Source organism: Panthera leo, chromosome A1 (genome assembly GCF_018350215.1).
Source record: "Panthera leo isolate Ple1 chromosome A1, P.leo_Ple1_pat1.1, whole genome shotgun sequence".
NCBI lineage: Eukaryota > Metazoa > Chordata > Mammalia > Carnivora > Felidae > Panthera > Panthera leo.
Window position 1 is genome coordinate 8801743 of NC_056679.1, and position 15325 is coordinate 8817067.

General features: G+C 48.1%; 1 protein-coding gene across 12 annotated transcripts in view; it reads right to left on the reverse strand.

Moving 5' to 3' along the window:
- SLC7A1 (solute carrier family 7 member 1) overlaps window positions 1-15325 on the reverse strand; it is an 80719-nt gene that overhangs the window by 15359 nt on the left and 50035 nt on the right. For 11 of the 12 annotated variants that reach the window (XM_042942961.1, XM_042942411.1, XM_042942655.1 and 8 more), the window contains 3 exons: window positions 10973-11356; window positions 7046-7204; window positions 4823-4997 (listed from right to left, as the gene is read on the reverse strand). In XM_042942961.1, coding sequence (XP_042798895.1) covers window positions 4823-4997; window positions 7046-7204; window positions 10973-11356 — 718 coding nt within the window. Of the gene's footprint in view, window positions 1-4822; window positions 4998-7045; window positions 7205-10972; window positions 11357-14777; window positions 14894-15325 lie in introns of those variants that run through there. The other variant, XM_042943144.1, reaches the window with a different exon arrangement.

A 15325-nucleotide genomic window follows, 5' to 3' on the forward strand; every position in this document is an offset into this window, starting at 1 on the left:
CAGAGCAAGCTGCCCCAGACCACTTGACTTCCAAACCTAAGAAGAGGAATATAGAATATTCCAGTCCTACAGATGTTAGAGTTGGGTTAGCAAATTGTTGGCCAAATTTGCTTTCAGAGGGATTTATCAACTAATAAAACAGACAGCCACTTTGGGCCCAATATTTCCTAATAAAGACTGAGCCTGGTACGGATTCCTAGAGGGTTCCTGGTAACAACCTGCCACTGAGCCACTGGAAGTCAGAGCGTGAAGCCAGTCCTCAATCTGGCACCTACTACCGTTCAGTAAGTAGCAACGTGAGGGAAACCCCAAGAAACACACAAGTGATAGACGCAGGAAAAACTGTTGCTGCCAGACTCAAAGGGAAGTTGTCCGTTTAAGCTAGGACTAAAATAAACCCACGACCCAAGTACAAAAACGGCAGCCCAGGACAAGTCAGTCAGAAGCCACAGGACGCACCCACTGCATCCACACATCACAAAGAACATAGAATGCCCTGGTGGGCTGACGCCTATTATAAAAAATTTTAGGCCAAAGCCCAGAACAATACCGCTGACAGCCAAATCCCTCAGGAGAGAGGGATGAGAAGATAAACGAGGGGCACTCGCCATCGAGAGGGCTTCTGGGGGGCTCCTGGAAGACTCTTTCGACTTCCAAACATGGCTAGAACCTCAGGTCTTCGTCAAGACCCAGCTTCCCTGTAACTGCCAGGACAGACAGACAGGCGTGGAAGGCCTCCAGATGCCTACCCGCCTCCGCGGAGCCCTCTAACATCAAGGGCTATGGAACAGCCGCGAATAAGAATAAATGAGCGCTAGGACTGACGGGTTTGCTTTAACAACCGTAAGGCAGAGGCACCCACAAAGGTTTTAAGAATTCCATTTGAAGGGAAGAGGAAAGTGCAGGACATTACAAACATCAAACCCTGGAAAGAGGCCTCGCAGAAGAGGGCTAGGGCCAGAACGTGCCTTTGTCACGCGAACAGGCGAAGCGGTGACCACCGAGTGCGGAGCTGGGGATGCCTAGCAGAGCACAAGAACGGCATCCTCCCTCCCCCCTCAGGACCGCAGCGGGGCAGGACTCCGATGGAAGGGGAGCGACACAGAAAGTCTGTCCCTGCATAAACTCCCGGGGCCACCAGCAAGAGTAACCAGGTTGCCACCGACTGTGTGTCCCCTCCAGCCGGGGCCCTTCTCGACTCACTGGCCACACGGGCTCGGACACCACGTATCGACAACAAAGGACAAGGTCCTCGCGTACGAAAAGCCCTGCGGGATATGCTAGCAAGGGAAGCACGCGAGGTGCAGAATGTACCTGTCTTTATGTGAAAAGAGAGGGGAATATACATATAAATTACGTATATGAGTTTCAAAATAAATGTAAATGTATACTTACAATTGCTTGTATTTATACAAATAAAAGCTTACACAAAAAATAGTAAAAATGATCACCTATGGCAGGGGGACAGTGAGGTAGATGAAGGAATGGGACAGAATTTCTCAGTGTAAACCTTTTTATAACATCACGACATACGAACCACGTGAAAACATTATCTACTCAAAAAATTAAGTTCAACGTTTAAGAACAGTGTGGGGATTCTGCTCTCGGTGGCAGCGTATGGCTGGGAAACCACCAAAGAGCCCATTCTACTTTGCCTCGAACCAAAACATTTTGCAAAGGCTCTTTATATAGATCAATAATTAACCCGTGATCTGCAGGCGGTGGTCGTGCCCGCTCGGCATCTGGCAACTTACACACGAAGAAATGGGGAGGCAGGATCGTGCCACCACGTGGCGAACGTCGCCTGGCGACAGAGCAGGCTGAAGCCAGATCTCAGATCGGTGTCCCCTCCCCTGCAGCCAGGGTGACCGGCTCCTGTGCATCCCACTCAACCGGTTACCCAGTCGTTAGCAAATAACTGGCAGAGGAAGGAAGGAAGAAACGTCTCGTGTTCAGAAACATCCCTGAGCCTGGGGTGAGGACTTGAGACGGAGCCTCCATGGTGGTGAGGGGGGGTCCTCCCCCTGTGTGGCCTTTTCCCACGACATCAGTGGAAAGCATCCTTCACCAAGACTCAACCGCTGTCACTTCCACCCACCAACCCTGACATAAACTGCTGGTTGTCCCCAGAAGCCACACCCCCTTCTTCTCCACAGTCCTAAAACTGAATTATTCTAGGCAGACATGGGAACACCAAGAACAAAGACAACATGCTTCTCAGATTCTCCAGCTACAAGGTGGAGCCACCTGATGTAAGCAGGCCTGGTGTGTTCAAGTCCTGAGAAACATCAGGCAGGTGAAGTGGAGAGCAAGGCCGCTCTTCTACTTTTCCCATTTTCTTTCTGCTGGTGGGAGCCATCTTGGACCCTGGGGTGATCTTGGGAATGTGGGCCGTGGACAGAGCCATCAGATGGAAGAACCACCAAAGCAGTATGCCGGACTGCCTGCAGACGTTCACCTAAGAGAAGTACGCCTTTATCTTGTGGAAGCCAATGTTATTTTGGGGTTTTCATCCCAACTGAAGACAGACTATCCAACCAAACCTTCTCAGTAGGTTTCTATGCAGTGCTGTATCTTTACACTTACTACATCTGTTATCCATCTACCGGACTCTGGAGAAGAAAGCCAGAGGGAGCACGTGGCGAAGGCAATAGGGAACCAGCCAGACTGTCGCATGACATTCCTATTTCAGACCAAGAGACAGACTCCAGGTTCACGGGGGCCTTTACAGCCAGTCACGGAGAAAGCATCATAAAATCACAACCCGATGTGGTCAAACGGCCACCAAAGCCACGCAGGCTGAAGCTCCGCCATGCTCAGTGGTTTGGTCGGGAAAAACCCTATTGTTTCAGAGAGACAAGCAATTTCATGGCCATGGTCAGAAGTACAAATCTACGGCTGGGGGGTGGGGGGGGGGAAAGAGAAAGCAGTTTAGAGGTTTTAATAAAATAAAAGAGCAAGCTACACCCGAGACCCGCAGCACTCTACTGCAGAGGCAGTGTTCCCGAGGCTGGGGCCAGCACAGTTCATCACCACCAGGACACAAAGTGTGTGAGGACAACCAATGCTAATAAATACCATCAGCTGGCGCAAACCATCTCTTCGTAAACACAATAAAATTACATCTCGATCGACAGCCAGGAAATAAGACCTGCCATCTATATTTAATTCCTGATCTGTAAATAGCAACCAGAAAGATAGTCCCCCACGTCTCAGAAATCTACTGTTACTTCCAAGCCTATTTGGAACTGGCTTCACTCCAGGCTGAGTTAATGAGCACCAATAAATGTGGCATAAATGCGGCTCAGGAATGCTACATTAGAAATCCTCATTTCTCAGGGGTGCCCGGCTGGCTCAGTCAGTACAGCATGTGACTCTGGATCTTGGGGTCATGAGTTCAAGCCCCACACCGGGCAGAGAGCGCACTTAAAAAACAATTAAAAATCCTCATATCTCTGTAATCGATTTGAACCATTAACCACATAGTATTTCATGCATTCAATTCAATAGTTTCCTGTAGTGAACTAGTCATGCATCAATGCCTGTCCAGTGACCGGACCACTGGAAGATATGACCGGGCCCTAACCGGAGACCAAGTTCCCCATGACCGCTCGGATCCCCAGCATGGGACCTTGTTTCTCAGCCTCCCTTGCAGCTAGATGTGGCCACCTACTGGATTCCCACCAGTGGAATGTTGGCAGAGGGGACACGGATCTTCCGGATCTGCCCTTGAGAGCCCTGGGCATGCTCTCTTTCACCCCCTTCCTCCTCTGGGACAGCTGGAGCTTGCCTGTGCCCACAGCCCAGGTCTGACCATGCGGAAGAGGACAACATCCTAGGGCATGACGGAACAATCAGGTCGACGACCAGGGTTCCTGAAAGCCTGTGTGCAGACAGGATGGCCAGTCAACCTGGTGTGCTCATGTCAGGATCTGAGACATCCTTTTAAAGCCACTGCACTTCAAGAGGGTCTCCTTGTCAGAGCAGTTTAACCTTTGGTCATAATTAAAGTAGAATCACAGAGAAAACCTCACTCCCCCCTTGTCCATCCTAGAGCCCTAAGATTTACCTGAAAAATCTGACAAAAAAAGATCAAAAAGAGAACATTCTAATTGGCTGGCTTTTCTTTCCTAGGTAATCTGAGCTTGCTGACGAGGCTTCAATGAGGGCCCTGAAAGAGCACAGGTCCGAGAGCAGGCCTGTCACCTGCCTCCCATCCCGGGCATCTTGAGTCAGAGACTGTAAGGGAGATGGGGCCACTGGCTTTCAGGGCTGGTGTACCCCAAGTCGAGGGTGGGAGAAAGAGACCATTATAATCACATTTCAACACTTTAGTCATTCTGAAAACCTCTGATAAAAGCCTGTGATAAAAGTTTCACATATTTCTTCCCTCTGCATTATTAATAGGAAGACATTTCAGGGTCAAGTGACATCACCATGGTTTTGCAGAGAAAATCTTCTCTGAATGTAAAACTTAGAGGTTGGTCATGAAACAGAATGTGAGGAAAAACAGATAACTTACGGAGTCTGACAAAGATCCCCAACTATGTGTAATTTTAGAATTAGAATGAAATTTGTTTTCCTGAATAGCCTCATCATACAATGTTCTGTTGAGTTCAGAGAAATGAAACCTAACACAAATGTCAAACAAATAAAACATTCTCAGCTATTTTACTGCAAAAAAAAAAAATTAATTCAAATTCAAATTATATTTGCTGAAAAGGCATATATATGTTCTAGCCGATTACATGGCCCCAATGCACGTGTGTATTGTTAAGTACGAATCAGTTGTCACATGCTGAGAGGAAGACGAACAACTCACTTGTTCAGGCAGAGATGATGGGATGTGTTCTTGAAATCCTCCTCCGTGAGCTGCCAGTTTTTAATCGATCCTTTCACGAATCCTGACACCATTATGAAGCCCAGGACCAGAACATTGATACAAGTGAATATTTTGTTGACCATGGCTGACTCCTTCACACCGAGAGTTAAAAGTCCTGAAAAACCACACAAACAAGAACATTTTGCCTGAGGGTGTTGACTTTGGGCCAGGCAAGTCCTTCCTGGGACAGGAACGGGGATCGGACGAGAAGGTGACTTATAAGAAGAATCTAAGTGGCACCAAACCTCCCAAGATTTCTGTGATCCTCTGGGAATGGGGCTGAGTCAGTAATCTTTCTAGAGGTAGGTATCAAAATAACCCAAGTTATTTTATGGGTGGTTCATAAAGCTGTCAAAGTTGGCCTTCCAGGTCAACTCCCCTCTGGAGTTGAGGATGTCACCCAGGGGGCACCAAAGGACTGCAGAGATGGGGAGCACCACGGCCAACCACCCTGGAGAGCAAGCCCCCCACCCAGGGAAGAAGAGAAGGCCTCTCCTGGCACCCTCTCCTCCTCACTAATGTACTTTCCTGGGACTCGCCTCAGTGGGGCAGGATTTTTTTTCTCCAAGGAGGAGACACTTTGCTCAGTTTCTTGGTAGAATGAAGGGAGTTCTTCAGATGAGAAAATTATTCAGACTCACTTTGGAATGTTAGCAATGACAACTCTTGATGATTAGGGAACCACGGATCATGTGGTTCATCATCAGACTCAGTGCATGTAAAACAACGTCTAAGCTAGACTAATTATAGCTCATAAACGCACATTAAAAAAAAAAGGTAAGTGATAACAATACACAGGAACCATATGACAACACTGTCTCTGAGGCTTATAGGCCACAGGATCATCTTGGGGTGAACGTGCCATTTGGGGACTTCTGTGGTTAAACTCCTGGCTAGCTAAGAAAAGCCTGGAAAGGCGTCCAGGCGACAGGTGACCACCACTTATGACTTAAAACTGTTGCCCTGCCATGTACACCTTTTACACTTAAAATACAAAATGCATTTCACGATAGATTGAATTCTGAAGTGAAGGCAATAGGAGGGAAGTGAGCAATTAATCACAGCGAATACCTCATCGTGTTCTGCCCTGTTTTCTCTTTGGCGTCCCTCCCTCTCAAGTTTATGAAAATCTCACTAGTGTGAACTTGATTTCTGATACGTGTTTCTGCCAGCTGGACCAGAATACTGCTGAGACTGGCCTGTGCAAGATGATTTCAATTACATGGTGCGTAAAATAAGGCATGTTGTTTTTAAAACCCACCCAAGGGGCGCCTGGGTGGCTCGGTCGCTTAAGCATCCGGCTTCGGCTCAGGTCGTGATCTCACGGTCCGTGAGTTCGAGCCCCGCGTCAGGCTCTGTGCTGACCGCTCAGAGCCTGGAGCCTGTTTCAGATTCTGTGTCTCCCTCTCTGACCCTCCCCCGTTCATGCTCTGTCTCTCTCTGTCTCAAAAATAAACTAAAAAAAAAAATTGAAAAAAATAAAATAAAACCCATCCAAGATTTTCTAACCTCAAAGGGGAATTTATCTGCATTCAGTCTAATGCTTACACCGTAAATGCCACATAGAACAAAACTCCCATCCTCAAGGCTGAGACACAGACAAACATCACTAAGAACAAGCTGCCATCCGCTGCGTTCAAGCAATATTTGGAATTTTAAAATTCTGCACCCACAATTCTGTCAGGAGACTTACCCATTTAAAGGGCGTTTTGACAGCTGTTAGGTGTAAAACCATCTAAGACTTCTCCAACACCCCAGGCACACGGTGGTGCTCCACACCGACCTCACCCCCTACATCTTCCGGGCTGAAGAATGCCACTTTCCTTTCCAGATGCTCATCCACTGAATCAAGGGAATTTGCACTCCTGGGTCACTTGTACAAAAAGCTTGCGGCCCTCACAAAATCTTACTCCACAAACCACTACACAAACACCCGAGACGCCCCTTTAATTAAATGACATGTGGCCTTGACAGCTATTAAAGTACCTTGTGTGGACCAGAAGCCATTAAGACAAAAAAGATGTCTGTATTCGTTATAGAAAGAAAAACAGAAAATGAGGGAAAAGGAGAAAGAGAAAGGGAAGAAACAGACCTAATGGGAGCCTGTCTTACCCCTCAGGCCCCTCACTGCAACCTGACGTGTGTGTGACTGTGGAGCTTTACCTGTTAAGATAAGAATTATGATCACAGCAAATATGTCTGGGTTTTCGGCCAGCACTCCGGGGGCATTCAGAGCCATGTACATCCGTGAGAACTCCCTGATGGGATTGCCAATCAGCTCGTCGAACGTCGCACTCCAGGCCCTCGCCACGCTTGAAGTACCTGCCACGAAACACAGGTACCAGAGGAAACTGAAGAAGAACGATTAACAGTATTTGTCATCGAGCTCAGCTCCGCCTCCGCGCGGGGGTCACAGATGACGCGCTGGAACTTGGCGGTGGCAGCCAGACCCCGGTCTGTGCTAGCTCGGAAATGAGACTCGATTAGTGTTTGCAGTGAAGTGAGAAGCTTTAAGGGCAGGCTTCACAGGCCTGGAAAGAAACACGACTTCCCATCACAACCCAATGTGAGCACGTATACTGTGTCCCAAATCTACGACTGACTAACAAACGTTTTACAAAACGGCGTTATGACCCTTATCGCCCGAGACACGCTCTGATGGTATGTATTCAACTCTACATACTTTATTTTGTTACTGAAAGAAATACTGGTGGCAAACCATAGCATCGATTTTGAGATCCACTCACGGGGTGCGGTCGGCAGCCGGGGACACCCGGCTCAGGAAGCTCCTTTTCCAAGACCCTGGGACAACAGAGCTGATGGTCCCCATCCACAGGTGAACGCTGTTCTCCCAGCATGTTCGCATGCATGAGTCAGTCCCCACCCAGGCTGACCCTCACGCTCAGCGACAAAGTCACCGGCTCACCCCGGAGCGGGCGTCAACCCGCCTCTGCCACTTGTGTGCCCAGACTGGACTCGCACCGCCTGACTCGGGGGCCACGGGTCCCCAGGTGTCTGACCACAGACAACGCCAGCTCCACGCCCCCGCCATGAAGACCACAATCAGATGCGGCCCCACAAATGCCAACGACTGTTGACTGCGCTCTCCTCCTATCAACCTGAGTAAAGTCACCGCTTTTCCAGGAAATGTCACTAAAATTCCAGTACTCACATAGAGCATTTTCCTTTGTTTTCAAAGGGGGCCTTATTGGTGACTGTGGTCTGGATCACCCAGAGGATTTGGCTAAAGGGAACTACAGAGACGCGATGTTGTCATTTGCTATCTTGCCGAGTATTTTTCCATCGACTCAAAAATTTAACCATGTTTCTTCATCCTCAGCATCTAGTCTATTATGACTTCTGTCCATCAAGGCCACAGCCCCAGTGAAGAAAACTGGTCTCCCCACCACCTCCCCGACAGAGGCCAGCTCTCTGCTGATCAGACTCTGAAGCCTGCTGTGCAGGGTGAGGGGTTGCCCAGCCTTCCTTCCTGGCCTACCCCACTCCCTATCTCTGAAACACGGCTGAAAAAAAAAGAGAAAGAGAGAGAGAGAGAGACACACACACACACACACACACACACACACACACACATTTGCTAGGAAAAACGGCCCTTCCCTAAAAGCTAAAGCTGAGAATCACCCACAAGTTCGCATGCATGAGTCAGTCCCCTACAAGCAAACAGCACTCTGGCAAATAATCTTTCATTTGTCAGTGTGGAAGCCGTGGACAATTCATGCCCGTGGTTCTGCTTTAGGCCCAGGTAAATCCTCTGGGAGCATAACAGCCCATTTCAGACAGCTATGTTCCCACTCAGAGACTTGAGCTTGTACGAGCATTTGCAGTTGTAAGTTGTGCTGTTGTACTGAAGAAAAAAAAAAAACCCACATTATTAGGAATTTTATTTTTGAACTTAGAAGCGTGAGCTATTGTGGCTGTCGTTAGGTACCACAGTCACTGAAAAGAAAGGGAAGGTGCTGCTCAGAGAGCCCGGGGGGAGCCCTCTGCCAGCTGGCCTGGGCAAGTGGCAGTGGGGGCCGAGGGGAGCACCCAGAGGGCAGCACACAGCCCCCTACAACATTCCCAGTGCGGGGGACGCAGGAGCGAGCCAGGACCCGCTCACCACATCCTCCTGTGTTTTGATGATATTACAGAAAGCTTGCTGAAATACAGGTGGAATGTTTAGTGGCTATTTATATTTCTACTTTTAGGAACTGGCCATTCATATCCTTTGGTTATTCTTATATTCAGGTGTTTGTCTCTTTTAAGCTGATATGTTCAACTCTGGTTGTATTCAAAATACAAACAACATAAAGAGAAACACCTTCTCACCTACCAAATTGAGAAGACTTTATATTTTTAGTGTCTTTGTTGGTTTCTTGTTTCTAATGTCAGTGCCCAGAGTCAGCAAGTACGTGAGGAAAGGGGCCCCTGGCCATCTGGAGGATCACAGATAACACGGGCCTTAAAAATATATAAGCCTGGGGCGCCTGGGTGGCTCAGTCGGTTAAGCGTCCGACTTCAGCTCAGGTCACGAGCTCGCGGTCCGTGAGTTCGAGCCCCACGTCGGGCTCTGGGCTGATGGCTCAGAGCCTGGAGCCTGCTTCCGATTCTGTGTCTCCCTCTCTCTCTGCCCCTCCCCTGTTCATGCTCTGTCTCTCTCTGTCTCAAAAATAAATAAACGTTAAAAAAAATTAAAAAAAAAAAAAATATATATATATATATATATATATATATAAGCCTAAGGGGTGCATGGGTGGCTCAGTTGGTTAAGCGCCAGCCTTTGGCTCAGGTCACGATCTTAGGGTTTGTGAGTTCGAGCCCTACATTGGGCTCTCTGAGCAGAGCCCACTTCTGATCCTCTGTCCCCCTCTCTCTCTGCCCCTGCCCCACTTACACTCTCTCTCTCTTAAAACTAAATAAATTAACTTAAAGGAAAAAAAGAACGGCTGACATGCTCAACACCAAAAAAACATACACAGGCCTGGGGCACCTGGGTGGCTCAGTCGAGTCAGCTCAGGTCATGATCTCATGGTTTCTGGGTTCAAGCCCTGTGTCGGGATCTGCCCTGGTAGCACAGAGCTTGCTTGGGATTCTCTCTCTCCGTCTCTCTCTGCCCCTCACCTCTTTGTGTTCTCTTTCTCAAAATAAATAAACATTTTTTTAAAATATGCAGCCCACTGACCTAGACATTCTGCTTCTTAAGACCATTTTAAAAGAAAAAGAAATCATGTCTATGCCCGAAGACATTAAGTGATTAACTGTTTACAACAATAATAACACAACTGGAAACAATCTAAATACCCTACAAAGACATCTAAAAAATTATGCTATATAGAGAAAACTATATAAGGATATACACTCATTTGGAATAATACTGCAGAAAAATCCTTAATACTGTAAGAAATGCTTACTATACATTGCTTTATCAGTCAAGAGATATACTGGACAAAAAAAATACATTTCTGTTTACAAAAATATTAACAACAGCTAGATCCCTAAACTCTTATGAACAGAGATTGTCTTATTCCTCCCTTGGGTCCCTAATATCTAGCATAATGTCTGGCACAGGGGATGGACTCAATGAATATTTGTTGAAAGAATGAATGAATAAGAATTAATTTCTCTGGGTTGTTACACTGGGCAATGTCTACCTTCTGCATTGCGCTTTTCTATATTTCCCAAGTTTTCTCTATCAGTGGTATGTTTACGCTAGTAATTGTAATCAAAAATACTAAAAGGGACTACGCTCTTTTCAGTAACAACAGCTTCCCATTGATTCTACATCTCTTGTGTTAACAGGACTGACCTCCTGGTTGGTCTGGCTTATCGTCACTAACAGTCCGATGCGCCTGATAGTTAAAAACAGGGGCACAGACCAGAAAGAGCAGCGATACCCAAAGGCTGCCCCCTCCTTTCATAAAAGGGAAAGGGAACATGTACAACAACAACAGTCAAGGGAGGATGCTAGACTCTTCGAGAGGAGTTAGACTCAGTCCATTTGGAGAGCAAAGCAGAGTATGGCCCGCCGTTTGGAGGTGAAAACAGCAGAGGGGTAAGGGAGCGGGCTCCAGGCCTCCTGGGACGTACCAATGATGTAGGAGAGGATTAAGTTCCAACCAGTGATGAAGGCCCAGAGCTCCCCGACGGTGACGTAGCTGTAGAGGTAGGCCGAGCCTGTCTTGGGGACCCGAGCCCCAAACTCTCCATAGCAGAGGCCGGCCAGCACTGAGGCCAGCGCTGCGATCAGGAAGGAGATGACGATGGCAGGGCCCGCGTCCTCACGGGCCACAGCTCCGGCCAGGACATACACGCCGGCACCCAGCGTGCTGCCCACCCCGAGCGCCACCAGGTCAAAAGTGTTCAGGCAGCGAGAGAGCCGGCTCTCTTCCCGGCTGCAGTCCACAACCTTCCGGCGCAGCATCTGATGGCCAATGCCGAGCAGAACTTTGCACCCCATTGTGCTGATCAAATCTGCGGGAGAAAGAGAATGGAAGCGCTCGTTATTGCCTTTCATTCCACCCGTTAACCTCATCTTATCACAACACAGACGGCCACCATGTCCTTCACTCTCATTTACTGCTAAAATGTTGTAAATCTCAGAATTCCACAGCTGGCTGTCAGAACATCCACCGGCAACTTGGCCCAGTCTCAGGCTTACCCAGCAGGGATAGAAATGCCCCGGAGGCCAGTCTACCCAGCTGCCTGGACTTTGAGGTCTCTGAGCTTCCACATTTACTTCAGTTCTCAATTGACAGCCTTCTATGGACAGAAATTACACAGTATGAGAAACACAAATTAATGGCATTGTTCTTTTCCTCACTAATCACACAATGCACCATGAAAAAGAAGATAGTATTCCAAGTGGAATGCTACGGAAGGCAAACCGATCCAAACCCAGAGGCCCTGAATAGCAATGACGATGCCTTTTCAGACCTTTCTGAGATCCCGAGGGCAAGAACCAAGCTGCTTCCACTTTTAAGTTAACACAGAGTTAGGTACAGAGCAGAAAAAATTGTTGAATTATTACAAGTTAGGGTTTTTTTGTAACTGTTACCACTCCAAGAAGCCCTTTTCTTCTGGGCCAAAATATTAGCCAAATGTACTACATGATACGCTTCTGAGCACAAATCAAGAGAGGGCACGTGCTCACCAATGGCTTATGTCCCCCAACCTATTTCACCCGGAACAAGCCCAGTGTGGGGCCCCAGGATGAGTGCACATCATGGACAGCATCCCAGGCCAGCATTCCAATCCCTCTCCTATAACACACAGGCCAATCCTGCCTGGGCAGCTCATCCCAAGGGGGCGAAGAGGGCCAGCGGGCACTTGGCCAGGATATTAGCGCCCACCCTCAAACACATGGAACGTAACCCCCCAGACTTAAGGGGATTGCCCACATGACTTCCCTCCATAGAAGGCAGTCTGGAAAGGGCAGAAAAGAGTGGAGAAACCTAACCAACACTACCTCAGCCAGGGGGCCATGGTAAACAATGATAAACATTTGATTAGGTGATGTGACGGGAAGGGCACTTGATCTCTCTGATCTTTCTCCCCAAACCCATCACCCCAGTCTAATCATGAGAATAATATCAGAACAATGACAGATACGTTCTATAAAACACCTGACCAGTGTTCCTCGTAACTGTCAGGTCCTTAAGAACAAGGGAAGGTCAAGAAACTGTCACAGCCAAGAGGAGCCCTAAGGGAGACATGACAACTAAATGTAATGTGCGATCCTGAAGTAGAAAAAGGGTAAGGGGAAAACTAAGGAAATCTAAATAAAGTACAGGTATCAATATCGGGTCATTAGTTATAACCGATCATCCACATGAAGGCAAGGTGCTAACAACAGAGGAAACAAACAGAGGTGTGGAGTATATGGGAACTCTTTTTTCTATACTCACAATTTTTCTATAAATCTAAAACTGTTCTAAACTGGAGAGTTTATTTTTAAAAAACACCATGTGCAGAGAGAAGCTATCACCATGACTTTTAGCTATCGAGGTACAAAAAAAATATCACTGCTTTTTCATCTTTATCATCAACTGGCGTTTATTGACCCAACCTTGCTACAATGAAGTCACCGGAAAACAAAATAACCTAAACAGAAAATGGCAGACCTAGCAAAGTCCACACCTAACCACCTAGAAGACCTGACCTGCTCACCCACACCCTGTGACCTCAGCCTCCGGACGCAGTTTGGTCTGGCACCCTCCCGGCCCCAGCCAGGACCCTCTGTGTCGTCACACAGGAACAGGGGTGGGCCTCTCCATACTTCATCTGACCGACCGAGAGTAAAAAAAAAAAAATGTTGATCTCAGGACTCAGGAAGTTTTCAGGTAGGATGAGGAGTAACAGTCACGTGTTCTGATCCCCTTGTTCTAAAGATGAAGAAAAATGACTCAGAGAGCCAAGGGTCGAACAGGGTCATGGCGCTGGGAAGGCACAGTGGCCCAAGTGCTCATCTAGGGCTCCAGCATTCCAGGTGGGAAGGAAATGACATCACTGTGCAGTGAGGTGGGGAGGATGTGGGGAGGAAATGAGGAAAGACGACATTATTTGTGGAGCCACAGTGGGGCAGGAAGACCCCAGACACCAGGGTGTGACAGGAGCTGAAAAGGGCAGGGGCTGCGAACAAGGGAAGAGCAGGCACAGAGACCAGTGGCTCACCAGTCTGTTTCAGGCCACATGCTGCTTCCAAGGTGCCCCAGGACAGCAGCGAGCGATACCCGGGCAAGACAGGTTTCCCAGACAGTCAAGATGAGGCCCTCAGTGACCTCAGGTCCGAGAGAAGGCCCCAGCTCTGCTGAGAGAGCCCAGGGCGTGATTCCTCCCGACCCACCTTTTCTTTTCCTCCTTATAGGATTTAGCTGGATTTACTCAACTCGGATTGTAAATCACAACAAAGCTTTTAGGAAGCAATTGCTCGGAAAATGAACTAAAGATGCACCATTTCAACACCACCGCTGGCAGAAAAAGCAGCGCTTGGGGCTGTGCAGAATGCCTGTAAAATAACTTCTCGCCATCATTTTTCGCAGGGCGGGGAGTATGTGAGGTAGACAGGAATCTCAAACGGAAGCGGAGTGTGAAAGGTCCTGGACTGCTGTGCACTTGCGCGGTTTTCAAGCTGATCGGTAAACGCAACTGACATGTAGAGAGCGCCTCCCTGCTCCCCACCCCCTCCTAGATGTAGTCTGGTTAATAATAAGTAGATTCTCTCCCCAAAACAATAAAAACCAGTGCGAGGCAAAGACGTACTTAAACAGCATCCTCTTTCCTTGGCCTCGTAAAGCAACCCGGGGGCCCAGAGGGCTATGAGGAGCCTGCCTTCCCCTGAAGGACAGACACATCTGTCTCTGTAATTTACACTCCTTTCTCCGAAGCTTGTTGTCTGGGGCAGAAGGAAAGGCTGCTGGAGCCCAGACACAAGCCAGGAACACACTCTGCACCTCCTTAGGACGGAAGGCGAACGAGAGCCCAGTGATCACCTCAGGCCGAAGTGACCCACCAAGACGTGCGGAGCTGCGCCCGGGGCCCCAGGTGCCTCAGCACACGTCCGCCAGCCGAACACCCGCTCCAAGAACTCACTTCCTAATGCTGGGAGCTCAGCACCGTCTTCAAAACAAAGGGGGCAGGTTACTGCACACAGAAATTTAGACACAGACATTGGTTTTCAAACACAACGTGGAAAGAGAACTCTGTTGAGAGTACAAAACGTGACCAGACAGACGCAGTTCTTTTCTTTTAAATAGGCACGCAGTGGCTCTTTTCTCTGGGGACAGTCCTCAGCTGTTCCTCGCCCCCAGCAGTCCTGGAGAAAGTGGTCTGTGAACCACCGCGTGGGGAGCACAGCGTGGACCCTGACAGGACACCAACCTCCCACCATTTTTACCTTGGTTACTTTGCTTTGCTTTTCTTCTTTTTCAGTCTTTATTACTGAAGGACAGTTGACACGCAATGTTCTATCAGGACCTTGGTTATCACTGGAAGTACTTACTGCTTGGTTATCTGGGGAAAGGGTAGTAAGCTCAGGGAAGACACTGGAATAAAAATGCAGTCAAATGCTGCTGGGTGGCCCAGAGTTGATAGCCCAGGGAAGGAAGGGTCTCCAGTTAGTTTCTACTTTCCAGGGTAGCTGAAAATGAGATACCCACCATGTCCATGTTTATTTTTAAGAAATATCCTTCCTATCTCCTTAGAAGTAGCATAAAATTACATTCTCCAAGTGGCATCATCTGTCAGGATTTTGTACACATTATGCTACCACTTATGTTCGTGCTGAGACCCTAAAGCTCATCATCCAACCAACAGTGAGACTAAATAATACTTATCTGTACAAAACGAATCTAGCCATTCAACTCCCTGCAATGGGGGTTGTCATGGCCTTCCTGCTGTGGGGGCTTAGACAGAAAGTTGCCACAGTGCTTGGAAAGCATTACC